This window comes from Galeopterus variegatus, unplaced genomic scaffold (genome assembly GCF_000696425.1).
Source record: "Galeopterus variegatus unplaced genomic scaffold, G_variegatus-3.0.2 Scaffold1373, whole genome shotgun sequence".
Taxonomy (NCBI): domain Eukaryota; kingdom Metazoa; phylum Chordata; class Mammalia; order Dermoptera; family Cynocephalidae; genus Galeopterus; species Galeopterus variegatus.
In genome coordinates, this window is record NW_007727484.1 from 167047 (window position 1) to 182639 (window position 15593).

Genomic DNA, 15593 nt, shown 5'->3' on the forward strand with positions numbered 1-15593 from the left:
GGGGTGGGCACAGACCAGGAGGAGCCTCCTTGGAGTGAAGCCCATAGGACCCTTCTCCCTTAATGAACAAAAGCCTTCAGTGGCCAGTGGGGGGAAGCAAACCCTGTGCCAGGGGCATGGGTGAAAACCCTCTGCTCCTGGGGAGGGCAGGATCCTACATGGAGACTGCTGAGGCCTCCTGCCCTTGGAGATGGGAGACAGACCCATTCCAGACATGAGGCTAAGGTCCCTGCAATGGGCAGGAAGGATAAAACCCAGGTGCACAGGGCCTATGTAGGACTGGCTCCAGGGTGACAGACCACCCTTCAGCACGCGGGCCAGCACTGAGTTACAAGCTACCGCTCCCAACTACTGGGGGTGGGGGGAGGGCATACAGGGAAAGCCAAAAGCTGGGGTGACAGAGCAGCATCAAGGAAAGCACGCAACACCACAGCACCCAGCCGAGCACAAGGTGATAGGAGAGCAATGATTCCCAACTGGTGGCAATTTTGTCCCCCCAAGTTCCTAGGGACATTTTGCAGTATCTGGAGACATTTATGATCATCACAACTAGGGGATGTAACTGGCATCCAGTGGGTAGAGATCAGAGATGCTGCTAAATATCCAACAGTGAATAGGACAGCTCCCCCCAAACAGAGAAGTATTTGGTCCAAAATACCAACAGCATTGAGATTGAGAAGTCTTGCATTAGAGGAACTTGAACCTACTGCAAAGAGAAAAGACAATCAATAGAAGCAGACTCAGAGATGTTGTCTTCTAGACTAGGAATTTTAGGAAAGTCAGTGGAAATGCTAGAAAAAGAAAAACACAGTAACAGAGATAAATGCCTTCAATGAACTCATAAGTATACTCAACAAGGAAGAAGAGTCAGTAAATTTGAAAGAAGGCCATTATACATTATCTAAACCTAAAATACAGAAAGAAAAGGAGCACAGCATCAAAGAGCCGTGGGACAAAGCCAAATGACCTAGCACATCGAACTGGAACTCAGAAAGAGAAGAGTGAGCAAGGCTGAAGAGACGGAGAGTCACTGGCCAAGAGTTTCCTAAGAGTAAACAGTTACAAACCAAAGATCCAAGAAGCTCAGAGAAACCTAAACAGAATGAACACCAAAAAAGCAAAAGAAAACCACATCATTTAAGCATATCATTTTTAAACTGCTGAAAACAGAGAAGGAGAAAATCTTGGAGGCAGCCAGAGAAAAAAGACACATCACCTGCAACAGAACAAAGAATCACAGCCAACTTCTCATTAGAAACTACACGAGATAGCACCAGAACACCCTCAAATGCTCAGAGGAGACACTGCCAGCCCAGAGCTCTGCATCTGTAAAGGTATCTTTAAAAATTTAAGGCAAAACAAGGATTTTTGCAAACAAACAAACGTTGAGAGAATGCGTTATCAACAAACCACTACTACCAAAAAAAAAAAAAGTTAATGGAATGTCTTTAGTCATAGCAATATAAACCAGACAGAAATTTGGATCTAAAACAAGAAATAAAGATTTCTAGATAAAATGAAGGTTAAGACTATTCTTATGTTTAATCTAAAAGATAACTGACTAAAGAAAAATAACATCAATATACTATGGGGTTTTAGCACGTATAAATGTAAAATGTATAACAAAGATGTGAGGGATCTGGAACCATTTTTTCCGTGGCTGGCCACAGGGTTGGAACCCTGGACCTTGGTGTTATCAGCACCATGCTCTAACCAGCTGAGCTGACCCGCCAGCCAGGATTCTTACACTATATGTTAAGTGGCATAATATTAACTGAAGGTAGACTGTAATAAATTAAAGATGTGTGTTGTACACCCCAGGGCAACCACTAAAACATTAGAAAAAGGTGTAAATAAGAAAGCCAATATTGGAATAAACTGGAATCATAAAAAATTTCAATCCAAAAAGCAGAAAATGAAAAAAAGGAGTAAAAGATGGCATAAACAGAAAACTACCAAGATGTTAAATTGTAATTCAGCTATATTGATAATTACATTAAATGGAGATGATCTAAATATACCAATTTTAAAAAGAGAGGGCTAGCCAGTTAGCTCAGTTGGTTAGGGTGTGGTGCTAACAATACCAAGGTCCAGGGTTCAATCCCTGTCCCAGCCAGCTGCCAAAAAACAAATAAAATAAATTTAAATAATAAAAAATAGAGATTATTACATCACATAAATGATCATACCCAACTATATGCTGCCTACAAGAAACCCATGCTAAATTTAAAGATAGAGATAGATTTAAAGTAAAAGAGTGAAAAAAGATGTCCCATGCAAACACGAATCAAAAGAAAGCTGACGGGCTGGCCAGTGAGCTCAGCTGGTCGGAGCGCTGTGCTGGTGACACCAAGGGAAAGCTGACTGCCAGCTACGATCAGACAAAGCAGACTTCTGAATAAGGAGTTTTAATGGGGATAAGCAGGGACACTACATAAAGACAATGGGAGTCAATTCACTGAGAAGACGTCCGCGTATACATGTGTAACACCAGCTTCAAAATACATGAGGAAAAAACTGACAGAAATACACAAATCTGCCTTTGCAGTTGAAGACTTCAACACTTCTCCCTCAATAATCAATAGAACATATGGACAGCATAGTGGATTGAATTATGTCCCCCCCAAAGTCACTGGAGCTTGAATTGTGTCCCCCAAGTTTCATGTATTAGAAACTTAGCCCCCACTGTGACTGTTAAGAGGGTGGGAAATCCTGTTATGGTCATTGAAAGGTGGAGCCTTGAAGAGGTGATTGGATTGTAAGACCATGTAGTAGTGAATGGATTAAAAACGGTGGTCAGGAACGTGGTTCTGAAGGATTTAAAAGAAAAGAGTCTGTCTTTCTCTCTCTCTGCTTCCACCATCTTGCAATGTGACACCCCTAGGTCACTGTCACCACCACCAGATAGACTTTGGACTTCCCAGCCTCAGAAACTGTAAGCAATAAATTTTGTTTTCTTTATAAGTCACCCAGTTGTAGGTATTCTGTTAAAAGCAACAGAAATGGACTAATACAGACAGAAAAGTATTAGAGCCCCTCAACAGCAGGCTTGGGACTGTGTGTGCATTCGTCGAAACTCATAGAACTGTACACCAAAAATGGCGACTTTCACCATGTGCCAACTATGCTCCATAAACCTGACTGAAAAACAACCAAGCAAAAGACAAGTGAGAGAGTCTAAAAGGGGCTGCTTCTGGCCAAAGCTGAGACAGGCTGAGCATCAAAAAAAAGACTAACATCTTTCTGGGAAGACAGCAGTGGCCTCAGCACTGCCTCGAATCCCACACAAAACTGAAGGAGCAACCAGAGAGCAAAACCAAAACCCACAGATGACATTTACAACAAAACCACGTCATCAGCAAGTGGGCAGAGACAAGCCCACCAGCCACGCGACGGGACACTGGCATCCGGGTGGGAAGAGGAGGAATGGCCAGGCAGCACCTCGTGAGCTGGGACAGACCCGAAAGGGCCTCCCTGGGATGCGAGCAGGGAAACTGAGAGAGGGGCTAGGGACTGCAGCAACATCTGAACAGGCTGGGCAGTCTAGCCTCAAGGAACTCAAACTGACCGGCCAGGGGTCCCTCTAGTACAGGAGCACACAAGTGAAAAGCTGCTGGAAACAGACTCTAAACTGAAGAGGACAGAAACAAAGAAGAGACACGGTCTGATTCAGTGGTTCTCAAGATCTTTGGTTTCAGGGTCCTCTTCCGCACTTCAGAATTACTGAAGATCCCAAAGAGCTTTTATTCAAGTGGGTTACACCTATTGGTATTTACCATATGAGAAATTAAAAGAAAGAAAAATTTTAAATATTAATTTATTTTGAAATAGCAATAAGCCTATCATATGTTAACACAAATAACATATTTTAATGAAAAACTATAAGACACAAAAATGTTAATGAGTGGAATTACTTTACATTATTTTCAAAACTCATTAATGTCTAGTTTAATAAATGACAGCTGGATTCTCATATCTCCTCCTGCATTCAAAGCAGATAAATGTGGATGTTCTCTTTGACACGACACCAAAACTCCACAAGTAGTAGCTTCTTAAGGATTTGTTGCAATATGGAATCTCAAACCATTTCCAGCAAACTGTTAGTACTATGACATTAAAAGCCATTGTGTGTCTTGCACTTTGAATGGCTTTTTTACCTTCCATAATTTTGTAGCACTGTGGAAATTACTAGTTCACTGAGCTACACAGATCTTCCAAATACACAAAGCTCCAGTGCACGCGGTGTGAAAGGTCAGAATGAAAAGGCACATAACTTACAGCAACATCACAGAAATGGTTTTGACCTCCCAGATGCCACAAGAGAGTTCAATACGAAGAGGGTCCTGTATGCCCAAGATGGGCAAATTGAGCTTCAACAGTAACAACACAAAGAACTAAACCTGCCAGTTATGTTTTATTTATTTATGAATACTCATGGGGTACAAAGCAAATTGTGACCACTCAGGCCTAAGATGTGATGGCCAGATCCATACTGGCAGCATGTCCATTACCACGAATTGTGATTATATCCCGTGTCCCCCACCCAATTATCCCCCCAATTATCTCTGACTTCCCTTCCCATCCCCCTTTCCCCACCTACCAGTTACGTTTAAATATGAGGGTACTTCAAAAGTTCACAGAAAAATTCGTATTACCTCTTAATTCCATAATTCCACAAACTTTTTGAAATATCCTCATACATGAGTTCATCATGATATTTAGAAAAAGAATCGGCCAAGCTCAGAAGATGACAGAGAACCAAATCAGTATCACTGGTAAATGAAGGGAACGGATCAAACATTGATGCTGTCTTTCCTCTATGTGATGTGCTACTGGGTAATAAAATGGTAGATGAGACATGTCTCTTTATAAAACCATTCCAACCAATAAACAAACAATAGAGGACAGAATCAGAAGAGCATCATTTTGAAGCCTCCAATGAATAAATAAACATAGGCACTAAGCATCAACAGCAGCTAGCATCAAGAAGAGAGAGACAGCCAGATATTATGCGCCTCCTGTCATGGGCTGAACTCCCCCTACAGTCTTGCAAAGGGATCGAACTGAGTCTGGCCCAGTCTCTAAATCAAGCTGCAATTTTGCAAAAAAAAATACAGAGAAACCTGCTGAATTGCAACCTGAGTGTGGGATTCACAGAATCCAGATGACGGGAACTCTGAGGTTCGAAGGACAAGAAGGGATGGAGAGTGATATAGAAAGTAGGAGACAAATAGGCAACAGCGACTAGGTATAAACCACGGATGGTAAAACTACCACAGAAGGCAGGACAGAGGTCACTGGGGGGCACTGCGCCAGTTCTGCTTCTAGATCTCGATGGTGGTTACCAGAGCTCACTTTGATGAATTCGTTAAGCCCAACATTTGTTTTGTATGTTTTGGGGATCTCTGTTTGATTTTACAACAAAAAAGTTTATAACATGTTGAACACAGAAAAGACTATGAGTTCTAAGAATGCTAAAGGGGGGGCCGACCCGGTGGCGCACTGCTACAGTGCGCCGCTTGGGAGTGTGGTGGCGCTCCCGCCAAGGGTTCGGATCCCACATACAGACCGGTTCCCGCTCACTAGCTGAGCGAGGTGCGGGCGCGGCACCGAGGGTTGCGATCACGTTGCCGGTCCCGGTCTGGTACGGGCATGACACTGAGGGTTGCGATCCGTTGCGGGACACGGAAAAAAAAAAAAAAAAAAAAAAAAAAGAATGCTAAAGGGGAAACCAGGGATTCACGGTGGGGGGTGGAGAGAAGCTAAATGAAACCCACTGGATACCACCGGAGGTTGTGTTACTCTGCAACGAGAAACACGGTCATCCCTTGGTATCCATGGGGGATTGTTCCAGGACCCCTGAGGATACCAAAACCCGCAGATGCTCAAGCCCCTGATATAAAATGGTGTAGTATCTGCATACAACCTATACATATTCTCCTGTATACTTTAAATCATCTCAATTACTTATAATACTTAGTACAATGTAAATGCCATGGAGACAGTAGTTGTACTGTACATTGTATTTGTATTATTTTTTATTGCTGTGTTGGTATTTTTATTTTTTTTCTGAATATGTTTGATCTGCGCTGCCCGAATCTGAGGATGATGAGCCCACAGATATGGAGATCCAACTGTAAGTAGCTATGTGTTCTGCCTATTCAGTAGGAAACATATTTCAGAGGTACCATATAGCCCTGGCGGATGAGGGAAAGTTCTTCTTTACCAAAGAATTCCAGTTGGTAGTTGCAGGAGAGATGATAACACCATTTTGCAACTTCTAATGAAACAGTGGATTCAGGCAGTGGTCAGCAGGACCCTCAAGCAAAAAGCTGATGGAGAAAGGACAGGTGGTCGGCACAGAAACCCCGATTCATGTGAGCACAAGTCCCTTGCAGAACACTCTTGCCAAATCAAATCACCAAATAAAAATCTCAAGCACTTGAATCCACCCAAGCCTTCAGATCCAACTTTCAGGCTACAGGAACTTAGGGGAATGACGTATATAACATAATGAGAAAGCATCAGCTAAATTCAGAATCTGGGGTCCAGTTTCTTCAACAAGCCAACAGTGTGGGAAACGGGGACAAGGGGTGGCAGAGAGAATGTTTTAGATTGAAAAAGAGGGCCGGCCCGGTGGCGCACTGGATAGTGCGCCGCTTGGGAAGCGCAGTGGCGCTCCCGCCCGAGGGTTCGGATCACACGCACCCAAAAAAAGCTAGTAGGGAAACTTGCCAGAATTTGAACCCAGATCTGCCAAAACTCCAAAGTCAGACCATAATTGTGTCTCCCAGTGTGATAAGTAGAACTTGTTTGTATTAAATTCGAGAAAAAAATGCAGAAAGACATTTTTTCAACAGGCATTTGACTATAGTCTAACATGAAATTACTGCTGTTTTATTACATGATAAAATGTTCTTTTTCCTCAATAGAGAAACGTACTGAGATATTTAGTGGTAAAATGGGGTTTGCTTTAAAACTGTAGCTCAAAACCAAGAAAGGACAAGAGGGGTGGGCCCAGGTGCTCACGGGACGTGGTGGGAGCTGGTCTTGAGTTCAGAACAGTAACTGTGCTCTCTATTTTCTCGCTTTGAAAAGTTCCTTTAAAAAGGGCGGAAGGACTCTGTGGAGAAGTTGAGGTGACAGAATATGTGGTAAGTGGCATCAATACCTCAGAGGAGGGGAAAGCCACAGGAGGACCAGAGATGGATGCACCAGCCCGTGTGGGATGAGGCAGAGCCACCGTTGATTTCTCACTCTGGGTACACATCCAGGAACTAGAAACTTAGAAATAGGGATATTAAATTCACAGGGCAAATAAACTTCTACACTGAGCTGTGATTTCATGAGACCTCCTACGACCCCTGTGTTAAAGGAGAATGAATAAGGTTAATTTATGGTTCCTGGACCAGCAGCATCAGAAGAAACTGAAGCTTTTCAGAAAAGCAAAATTCCAGCCAGGCCAGATCTGCTTTGGGGGGCGAGAGCTGCTGGGCTAAACTGACCACTCTGTACAAATGCATCAGCCTGTAGCTGGGCCGACCCCTCCCTGTGACGCAGCAGCTCAGGGCCTGACCTCTGGAACCAGACTGCGAGCCAGCGACTCTGGACAGTCTGCTTGGCCTCTGTGTCCTCACCTGTAAAATGTAACTGACGACAGTTTGTGGTGCATGGTTGCCATGAAGACTAGGAGCTACATACGGAACAGTGCCTGGCACATAGGAAATATTGTACAAGTTGTTGTTGCTGGTAATATTTCACTTATTTCTAAAACTTAGAGTTAAGACTCAATAACTTAATTGACAAGGACGGCTCTGTTGACTAAAAAGACTAGAAATCTCACTGGAATGGCAGCCAGATATATCCAACAAGAAGCAGACAGAATGCAAGGCCTGGGAAGATGGAAGCTGAGAGCGGTGTGGCCTCACTCCACAGGTTTATGCTCATCCTTTCCCGAGGCCAACCACAGCCGTGTGGCTCTAAGGAGTGAAAGAAATCGTGTCAAAAAGAATAGAGAAATTCTCAGAGAACATGAGCATCTTCTGTGCTCGGCCTGTTTTTCCTTTTCTAATCCAGAAGGAGCAAGGGTGGAAAGTCGTGAAATCCTCTCTGAGCCTGAGTCACAGACAAGATAAGGAAAGTGACTGCCAGCTCACAAAAGTGACACTCGCTCTCACTGGGATGAATTGGCCTGAGTTGGGCTGGGCCTGTCCCACCAGGAACCACAGTGCTGGGCAACAGGTTCACCGTGGCGTGACTCTCCTGTCTCAATCTCGTCACTTCTGAGTTTACAGCAAGGTAGGAAAAACTCTCATAAACGCATGACTACAGAAGAAACATAAATCTCACAGGCCATTTTCATTCAAACACAGTTTGTATACTACCTTCCTTTTTAATAAACTCTAGACTCGTGTGTTGGTTTTATCATCTCCAGTTATTTCATTACTGGTGTTTACTTGACTGGTTTTGTGCAAAGTCTCCTCAGGTTCCTGGTCATTTGGTACAACTGATGGGGGCGGGGGAGGTAGGGAGGCTACAGTCTGTGGCTTAATAGAAAGGGCTGTGCTTTCTGGGGCACGGATTAGTTTCTTCTTGTTGTTTTAAATGAAAATAAACTTGCTTACTTCGTGATCCACGCTTTCAGTAGCCATGCACTGGTTATTGGCCAGGGTGGTGATCTCTCGGCTCTTTGGGGTTTCCATCCGGCAGCTGCAGAGAGGCACTTCCTGGAGGCTGTCTGTCTCCAGTGCATCTGGACCATTGGACAGCCCTAAAGTCACACAGACAAACGTCAGCTCATGCAATCCTGACCTCAAAAGGTCATCCAGAAAGCAATCAATTATAGATTCTTTATAATGACCTCACATGCAAGGAAATACAGCTACATATTTGATGACACTATGGGCACAAACAGCACTGCTGGGCAGCATCCACACACGTGCCCAGCACCCACCACTGGAGTGCCACAAAGGAACAACCTGTGCCTCCCCAGCTGACCCCACCTGCTAGCCTCCAAGAATGACTGTCTGTGTTCTCAGCACCTGTGACACAAGCTCAAAAGAGAGAGGCCGCACCTTCACCAGCAACTCATAAATCTTCTGGTTTCACAGAAAAAAAGCGCTCACTATATGTTGGGACCTTGTTTTCCTTCGTTGGCTTAAAAAAAAAATCAATCTGAGAGGCTGTAATAATGGTTTATATATTACCTAGAATATTATTCACTTACTACAACAGTCCAAGAGTCTATTTATTAGGCTGAAGGAGGGTTAGGGTTAGGGAAAACAAAAAAATTAAATAAATAATCTAGAGGATAATTAGGGCTGAAAATGTTGAAGACTGAGGTCGGAGACAGCGGTGGGCAGGAGGCCATGTCTGACCACAGCCAGAGCTGGCACCCCCTACACAGCCCAGCCCAAGGTGGGAGAGTCCAGAAAGGCAGAGCATGGTTGTCCGCAGGAGGCAGATGGAGAAAGACCCGATGAGTCCGACTAGGGGTTACAAAGACTGTTGCTTCCAAAGGATACCAGGCCATATTTCATGCTCTCCTTCTTGTGAAACAAAGTAGAAACGTGAGGTGAATCAATGTTCCAGAAACTCGCCTTTACCTCTCAGTAAAAAGTAATCAACTCTTGTCTTCACATCTAAAAACACAGTTGAAGTAAATTAAAATGGATACCGGCCCAAAGACTCCCTGAGCAGACAAAGCCAAGTAAGCCACATAGGCGAACTTGGCCTTGCTTCATTTGCAAACATAAATGAAACTATGAGGTATTCTTTCTAAATGCCTATATTAAAGAAAAATAAAACTTGGGCTGAGCCCGTGGCGCACTCAGGAGAGTGCAGCGCTGGGAGCACAGCAGCACTCCCACCGCGGGTCCGGATCCTATACAGGGATGACTGGTGCGCTCACAGCGCTCACTGGCTGAGCGTGGTGCGGCCGGTCTCAAAAAGGACAAAAAAAAAGAAAAAGAAAACTTAAGCTCAACCAGTCAGAAACCACCAACCAACTCACGTAACCAGGGACCTTCTGGCAGGGCAAAGAAGAGAGCGGTTGTGTAACTGCAGCCAGTCAACTGTCTGCCTTGCTCTGCTTCCCCACTTGCCCTATAAAACCCTTCCCCTCGCATTCCTTCATTGAGCTTCCAGATCACTCCAGGGGTGGAAATGCCCGGTTCATGAATCGCTGATTGCTCAAATAAACTCTTTAAAATTGTCTTGTGGGGCCGGCCCGGTGGCACACTCGGTAGAGTGCGGCGCTTGGGAGTGTGGCAGCGCTCCCGCTGAGGGTTCGGACGGATCCCATATAGAGACCGGTCCGCTCACTGGTTGAGCGCGGTGCGGGCGCGACACCGAGGGTTGCGATCCCGTTACCGGTCACGAAAAAAAAAAAGGAAAAAAAAATTGTCTTGTGCCTCAGATTACCTTCTACCAACACCCAAGTTGAGTAAGAGAGTGTGCTGTTATCACCCACAGCGTCACTCATTGCTCATTTCTAGCCCTTGTTTGTAATCTGATATTGGTCATCTCATCGCAGAAGGGAATCTGGATCCATGCACAGCGTCAAAAGACAGATGGACAAGTGAGCCACAGGTCTCTGTGCAAGAAGGAACCTCAAGATGTCACTGACACCAACACAGAGGCAACTCTTGATCATTTGCTGCCTGAATGCCTGGCCTAGCCTCAGGAGTACCCACACCCCAAAAGATCAGGAAAACGGTAACGTCAAACTCAACTTAGAATCACTACCAGTTTAAAACTGGGTGGGCCTCTCAGATGGTCCTGCTCAGCAACTTGATTTTAAAAATGAGGAAACAAACACAAACTGCAAACGAAGTCAGTATGTGATATCCTTCTGCTGCACCAACCACATGTGCTGGGAAAGAAGAGGTGAGGTGGGTGAAAACCCAGGGTCTCCATGCTTGGACAATGTTGTCAGCAGCTCAGATGACTGTCTTACTGGACTTGGAGTGTGTTCCCGTCCCCAGCAGTGACAAACGATCAGGGACGTCAAACGAAATGATTCAAATGACTCTCAGGCAAATGACTCTCCCAATAAGCTCTGGCTCTGTCCTCCCCCCCCAAGGGATACCTGCCGAGATAATAATGTCACTAGACCTAACTTGACAGACGCAACAGCAAAGACAACAAGAAAAGACACATATGCAGACAGAGAGAATTTCTGATCTTGGTACACAATATCCTTGCAGGTCCATGGCTCAAGCCTGGACCCTCTTGAGTCACAACCAGGACCATCACTTGTCCACACTGCCATGCTCCCAATGGCCATTCGCACCTGTCTGGGGTGCATACCACCCGGGCCTCCCACGAGCACCTGGCTCTCGCCTCTCAATCCAGCTCTGGGCTCTGCAGCAACCTCCCTCAAGTGTCCCAAATTCCACATTTTCAGCATGAGCACAAGTGAGCATTGCTACTTGTCTCTTCAATGTGCTGATTCTCTAAATTAAAAGGGTGATGAAACAGATCAGTCACTGACTGATCAATCAGACCTGATCCATTACAGGGAAACAAATTTTGGGGAGGTTGATTTATAAAATGCCGTGGAATCTGAGGAAGCCTCTGTTCACCAGCCTTTTCTTCTCCCACTTCTCTAGCTTGGCTCATTTTGGCCTCTATGTTCACCATCTTTGGTCCTTCAGTTATTTCTCAGTTACTTTTACCACCTCTGGACCTGACTTTACCGGGGACAGGATATAAGCAACCACAGGCGGAAGGGCTCTGTGAAAGTTGTCAGAATCAAAACAGAGTCACTTGTGTTGAAAACCTGACACATACAGCCAAGGAAGGCCATGAAGGGGGGCTCTCCCACACGCGTTTGTAGTGACAAGAGCCATCACAAAGGGCTCTGCAAACCACAGCCTTGCAGAGAGGCTATCATGACCTCACACAGAAAATACTTCTGCAGGACGTCTGCCCAGCAACTGCCCGTCCAGCCTCAGACTGGAGTCACCCTTGTTATTGATCCTTGTATCCAGGGATAGTTATCCCAAAGCAACTATATAACCCTCTGTCCCTTTTCCATCAAAGCCCTTTGTCCTCCTCTACCTCCCTGAACACACACGTAGTTTACCATGACACACAGATTCCCTGCAATGTTATATTCCCTATTAAACTCATTATTCTTTCAGAGACCTCTCTCTGTTATTTAGGCTGACAGCCCTTAAATGCTGTCTCGCTCTATCTTCCATCACACAGCAAGCCCAAGATATCCACGCTCATAGCAGCATAGCAGAGTCAATTTGATAAAATGAAATACTGCCTCCTGGTTACAACAAAAATCTCTATCTTCCTGGGATCTCCAAATCTAAAAGCAAATTTTAAAACTTAAACACACGGTGTTATACTTTAGAAAGAAAGCACAGAATGACTGTGTTAAGAACTTTTTGATATCCAAAAGGGGTTTCTGTTCCATTTGGTGCAAAAAAAATATAAAATTCATTCTTTCTCTGATGGACATGCCTAAGACTTATGTTCTAAGCTAAAGATGTGATTTTCTAAGTTACACAGGTGAGTCAAACGCCCTGTAGCATTCAAAACCTTAAAAAGCAGACAGCTGTCATTGAACATGTGGTTCTTAACCCAGCAGTGGTCCACAATTCCCCCCTGCAAAGCCCATGGGGTCTGTGGGGCTTTATACCCTCCACATGATGCCTCAAATGGGTTTTCCAAAATAACCAGTTACTAATTACTTTCCACTGATAAAAGGTTTGTAAGCAGCTTATAAAAAGACCAAAAGCTGATAGAGAAACAACGAAAGCTGTAACAGCTTTGGCACAAGAACTTCCAACAGGAGCTGCTAATGTACAGAAATAACGCTAAATATACTTTATTTCATCACAGAACGCATCTGAGAACTGTTCGCTCAACACTGAACAGAAGACATATGTCAACCAGTCAGAATCAGAATCAGAGACCGTCAGAAGGCACATTATTCAAAATCATGTCACCCAAGTGTGTCCTAAAACACAGCCAGGACAGAAGGGCACCTTTTCATTGGGGATTCTATGTGAAAATGTGTCTGACCTATGGAGGGAGACATTGTAGATGTGGCAACCTGATCTTGCATGAGGCGCTTGCTACTTGACTCTTGAAGGGTTCCACAATTTCTGTCTCTTCCCTCGAACACTGTGGGTGACATGTGCCATGTCTGTTCAGTCACCTTTAAGTGACGCATTTAATCAGATTTTCTCTCAATGCCACCAGGGGGCATCATGCTAATATAGAGGACAAAGCTCAGCAAACAAAGAACAAGATGGTGCCCAGTCACAGTCACAACACCCATGTTCACCTTCCGCTTCTGAGGACAGAATCCCTTTGACACGAAGATCCAGGGAGTCCAGAGAAACTTCCATATATCCCGTGCTGTCTCCTGGTGCCATCTGCTCTGTGCTTCCTGAAGATGACTTACATGCCTCAGAACCTACACACAAAATGCACACCCCATGAAACACTGTGTGCCCAGAGAGCCACACCCACCTAGAAGATACTGGGCAGAAAGGCCAATTTCCCAGGAAATGGACTAATTCTAGTTAATCCATTTGAACACACAAACTAAAATCCAGAACTATCTAGGCCACTCCAGTGTCACTGTCTTTTTATTTCCTTCGTATCATTTTGCTAATTCCCCCATTTCTATACAATATTCATAGAGGGAGGAGAGCTGTATCAAGAAAAACAAAGGCACTAACGTGTGAGTACATCTTTCTCTGTAACTATAACGGCTTCATAAAAGCTGATCGAATAATCAAGAAAACGAGTAAGTCCTGTGAATTACTTTAAAATAAAACAGAAAAATCTATCTTTCAGGTTTGAAAAACCAGCGGATATAAAGTAGCTAAAGAAACAGCCCCAAATGTGCAGTGTTGCTGGGAAATCTCTGTCAGCTAGAAGGCACCAACCTCCCAGTCATCCCAGCCACCATCCTGGCTGATCCCGCTGGACACAGGTGGCTACGAAGTGTGTCACTCACTAGAGGGCGATGAAATCTGAAGTGCTGCACAGGAGGGCTGGCTCTCCTGGTTCGGCAGCATGCTAAGTGGGGGTGCAAAAACTTCCGTGGTCCCCAAGCCCTCAAGAACACGTGAGCAGCAGCAGTGGCAGGCCAGCCTGCCCATGGTTCCCAGGAGGGCCAGAGAGAGATGTACAAAAGTGGGTATTTCACTGAGGAAGCCTATGAAAAGTGTGCACTTACACCGGAAAAAAACTAACACCAGCAAAGGGCAAATGACCATGTTTCACAGCCAAGCTTCTAAATAATATTCATCAGTATGATTTTAATGACTGGAAATAAGTGAACTACTAAGACAGAGAGGTGTGGTATCAAAAAGTTTTAATTCATGTCATATTCTGCATCTAGACCTTAGACAGGAAAAGTTAACCACCTTTGAGAAATCATCACCAATTTTAAGAAAGGAGTATTCTTTGTACAATTTTATTTATTTATTTTTTATTTAAAAAGACGACTAGTAAGGGGATCTTAACCCTTGACTTGGTGTTGTCAGCATCACGCTCTCCCAAGCAAGCTAACCAGCAATCCCTATATAGGGATCTGAACCCGTGGACTTGGTGTTATCAGCACCGCACTCTCCCAAGGAAGCCACAGGCCAGCCCTTCTTCATACAATTTTAAACAAAAGAAATAAAATTCAAACTCCCATGTGAACAAATTTTTAAGCATTTTACACATTACAGCCAACATGACAAAGATGAAATCTCTACCCCAAAACAACTTTTAGTCTTGGATCTACAAACGGTTTTATCAGTCAGCAGTAAAAACCACATCGGGTATTCTGATCTCCACTGATAACCCAAGGAAAAAGAGGAAAGAGAACTGAAGGTCCAGATGAGGTTCACAGAGGCACACAAGTCCTCCACCAGCACACTCTGCACACACACCCCCTGCAGCCCTCCCTGTTTCAGGGGACAGCTGCCACCCAGTTAACAAACCTACTGGAAGTGCTGCAGCTTTGTGCTTTGGTGTAAAACTAAAGAAATAAATAAAGGAAACAGGCTAGAAAGTCCAGGAACAGCCGCACACATTGGTTGTTGACAAAGGCTCTAAAGTAATTCAACAGGGAAAGAAAAGTCAGTTCAACCAACGGTGCTGAACAGCTGCACATGTGCATGCAAAGGTGAGCCCAACCCTGCCTCACGCCACTCAAAATCAACTCAAAATGGATCAGAGACCTGTGTGAGCACTAAGACTAAAATGTCAAGAAGAAAACACGGGACAAAACCTTTGCGACCAGGGTTAGTCAAAGATTTCTTGGAGCACAAAAAGCATGAACATTAAAAGAAAATAATTCGGGCCGGCCCGGTGGCGCACTGGATAGTGCGCCGCTTGGGAAGCGCGGTGGCGCTCCTGCTCGAGGGTTCGGATCCCACATACAGACCGGTTCCCGCTCACTGGCTGAGCGAGGCATGGGGGCGACGCTGAGGGTTGCAATCCCGTTGCCGGTCCCCGGCCCGGTGCGGGGGCAACACTGAGGGTTGCGATCCCGTTGCCGGTCCCCGGTCCGGTACAGGGGCAACACTGAGGGTTGCGATCCGTTGCCGGACACGGAAAAAAGACAAAAG

General features: G+C 44.9%; 1 protein-coding gene across 1 annotated transcript in view; it reads right to left on the reverse strand.

Moving 5' to 3' along the window:
- EHMT1 (euchromatic histone-lysine N-methyltransferase 1) overlaps nt 1–15593 on the reverse strand; it is a 204400-nt gene that overhangs the window by 59401 nt on the left and 129406 nt on the right. The window contains exons 10-11 of the mRNA XM_008576613.1: nt 13307–13438; nt 8625–8770 (exon numbers count right to left, since the gene is read on the reverse strand). Coding sequence (XP_008574835.1) covers nt 8625–8770; nt 13307–13438 — 278 coding nt within the window. The remainder of the gene's footprint in view (nt 1–8624; nt 8771–13306; nt 13439–15593) is intronic.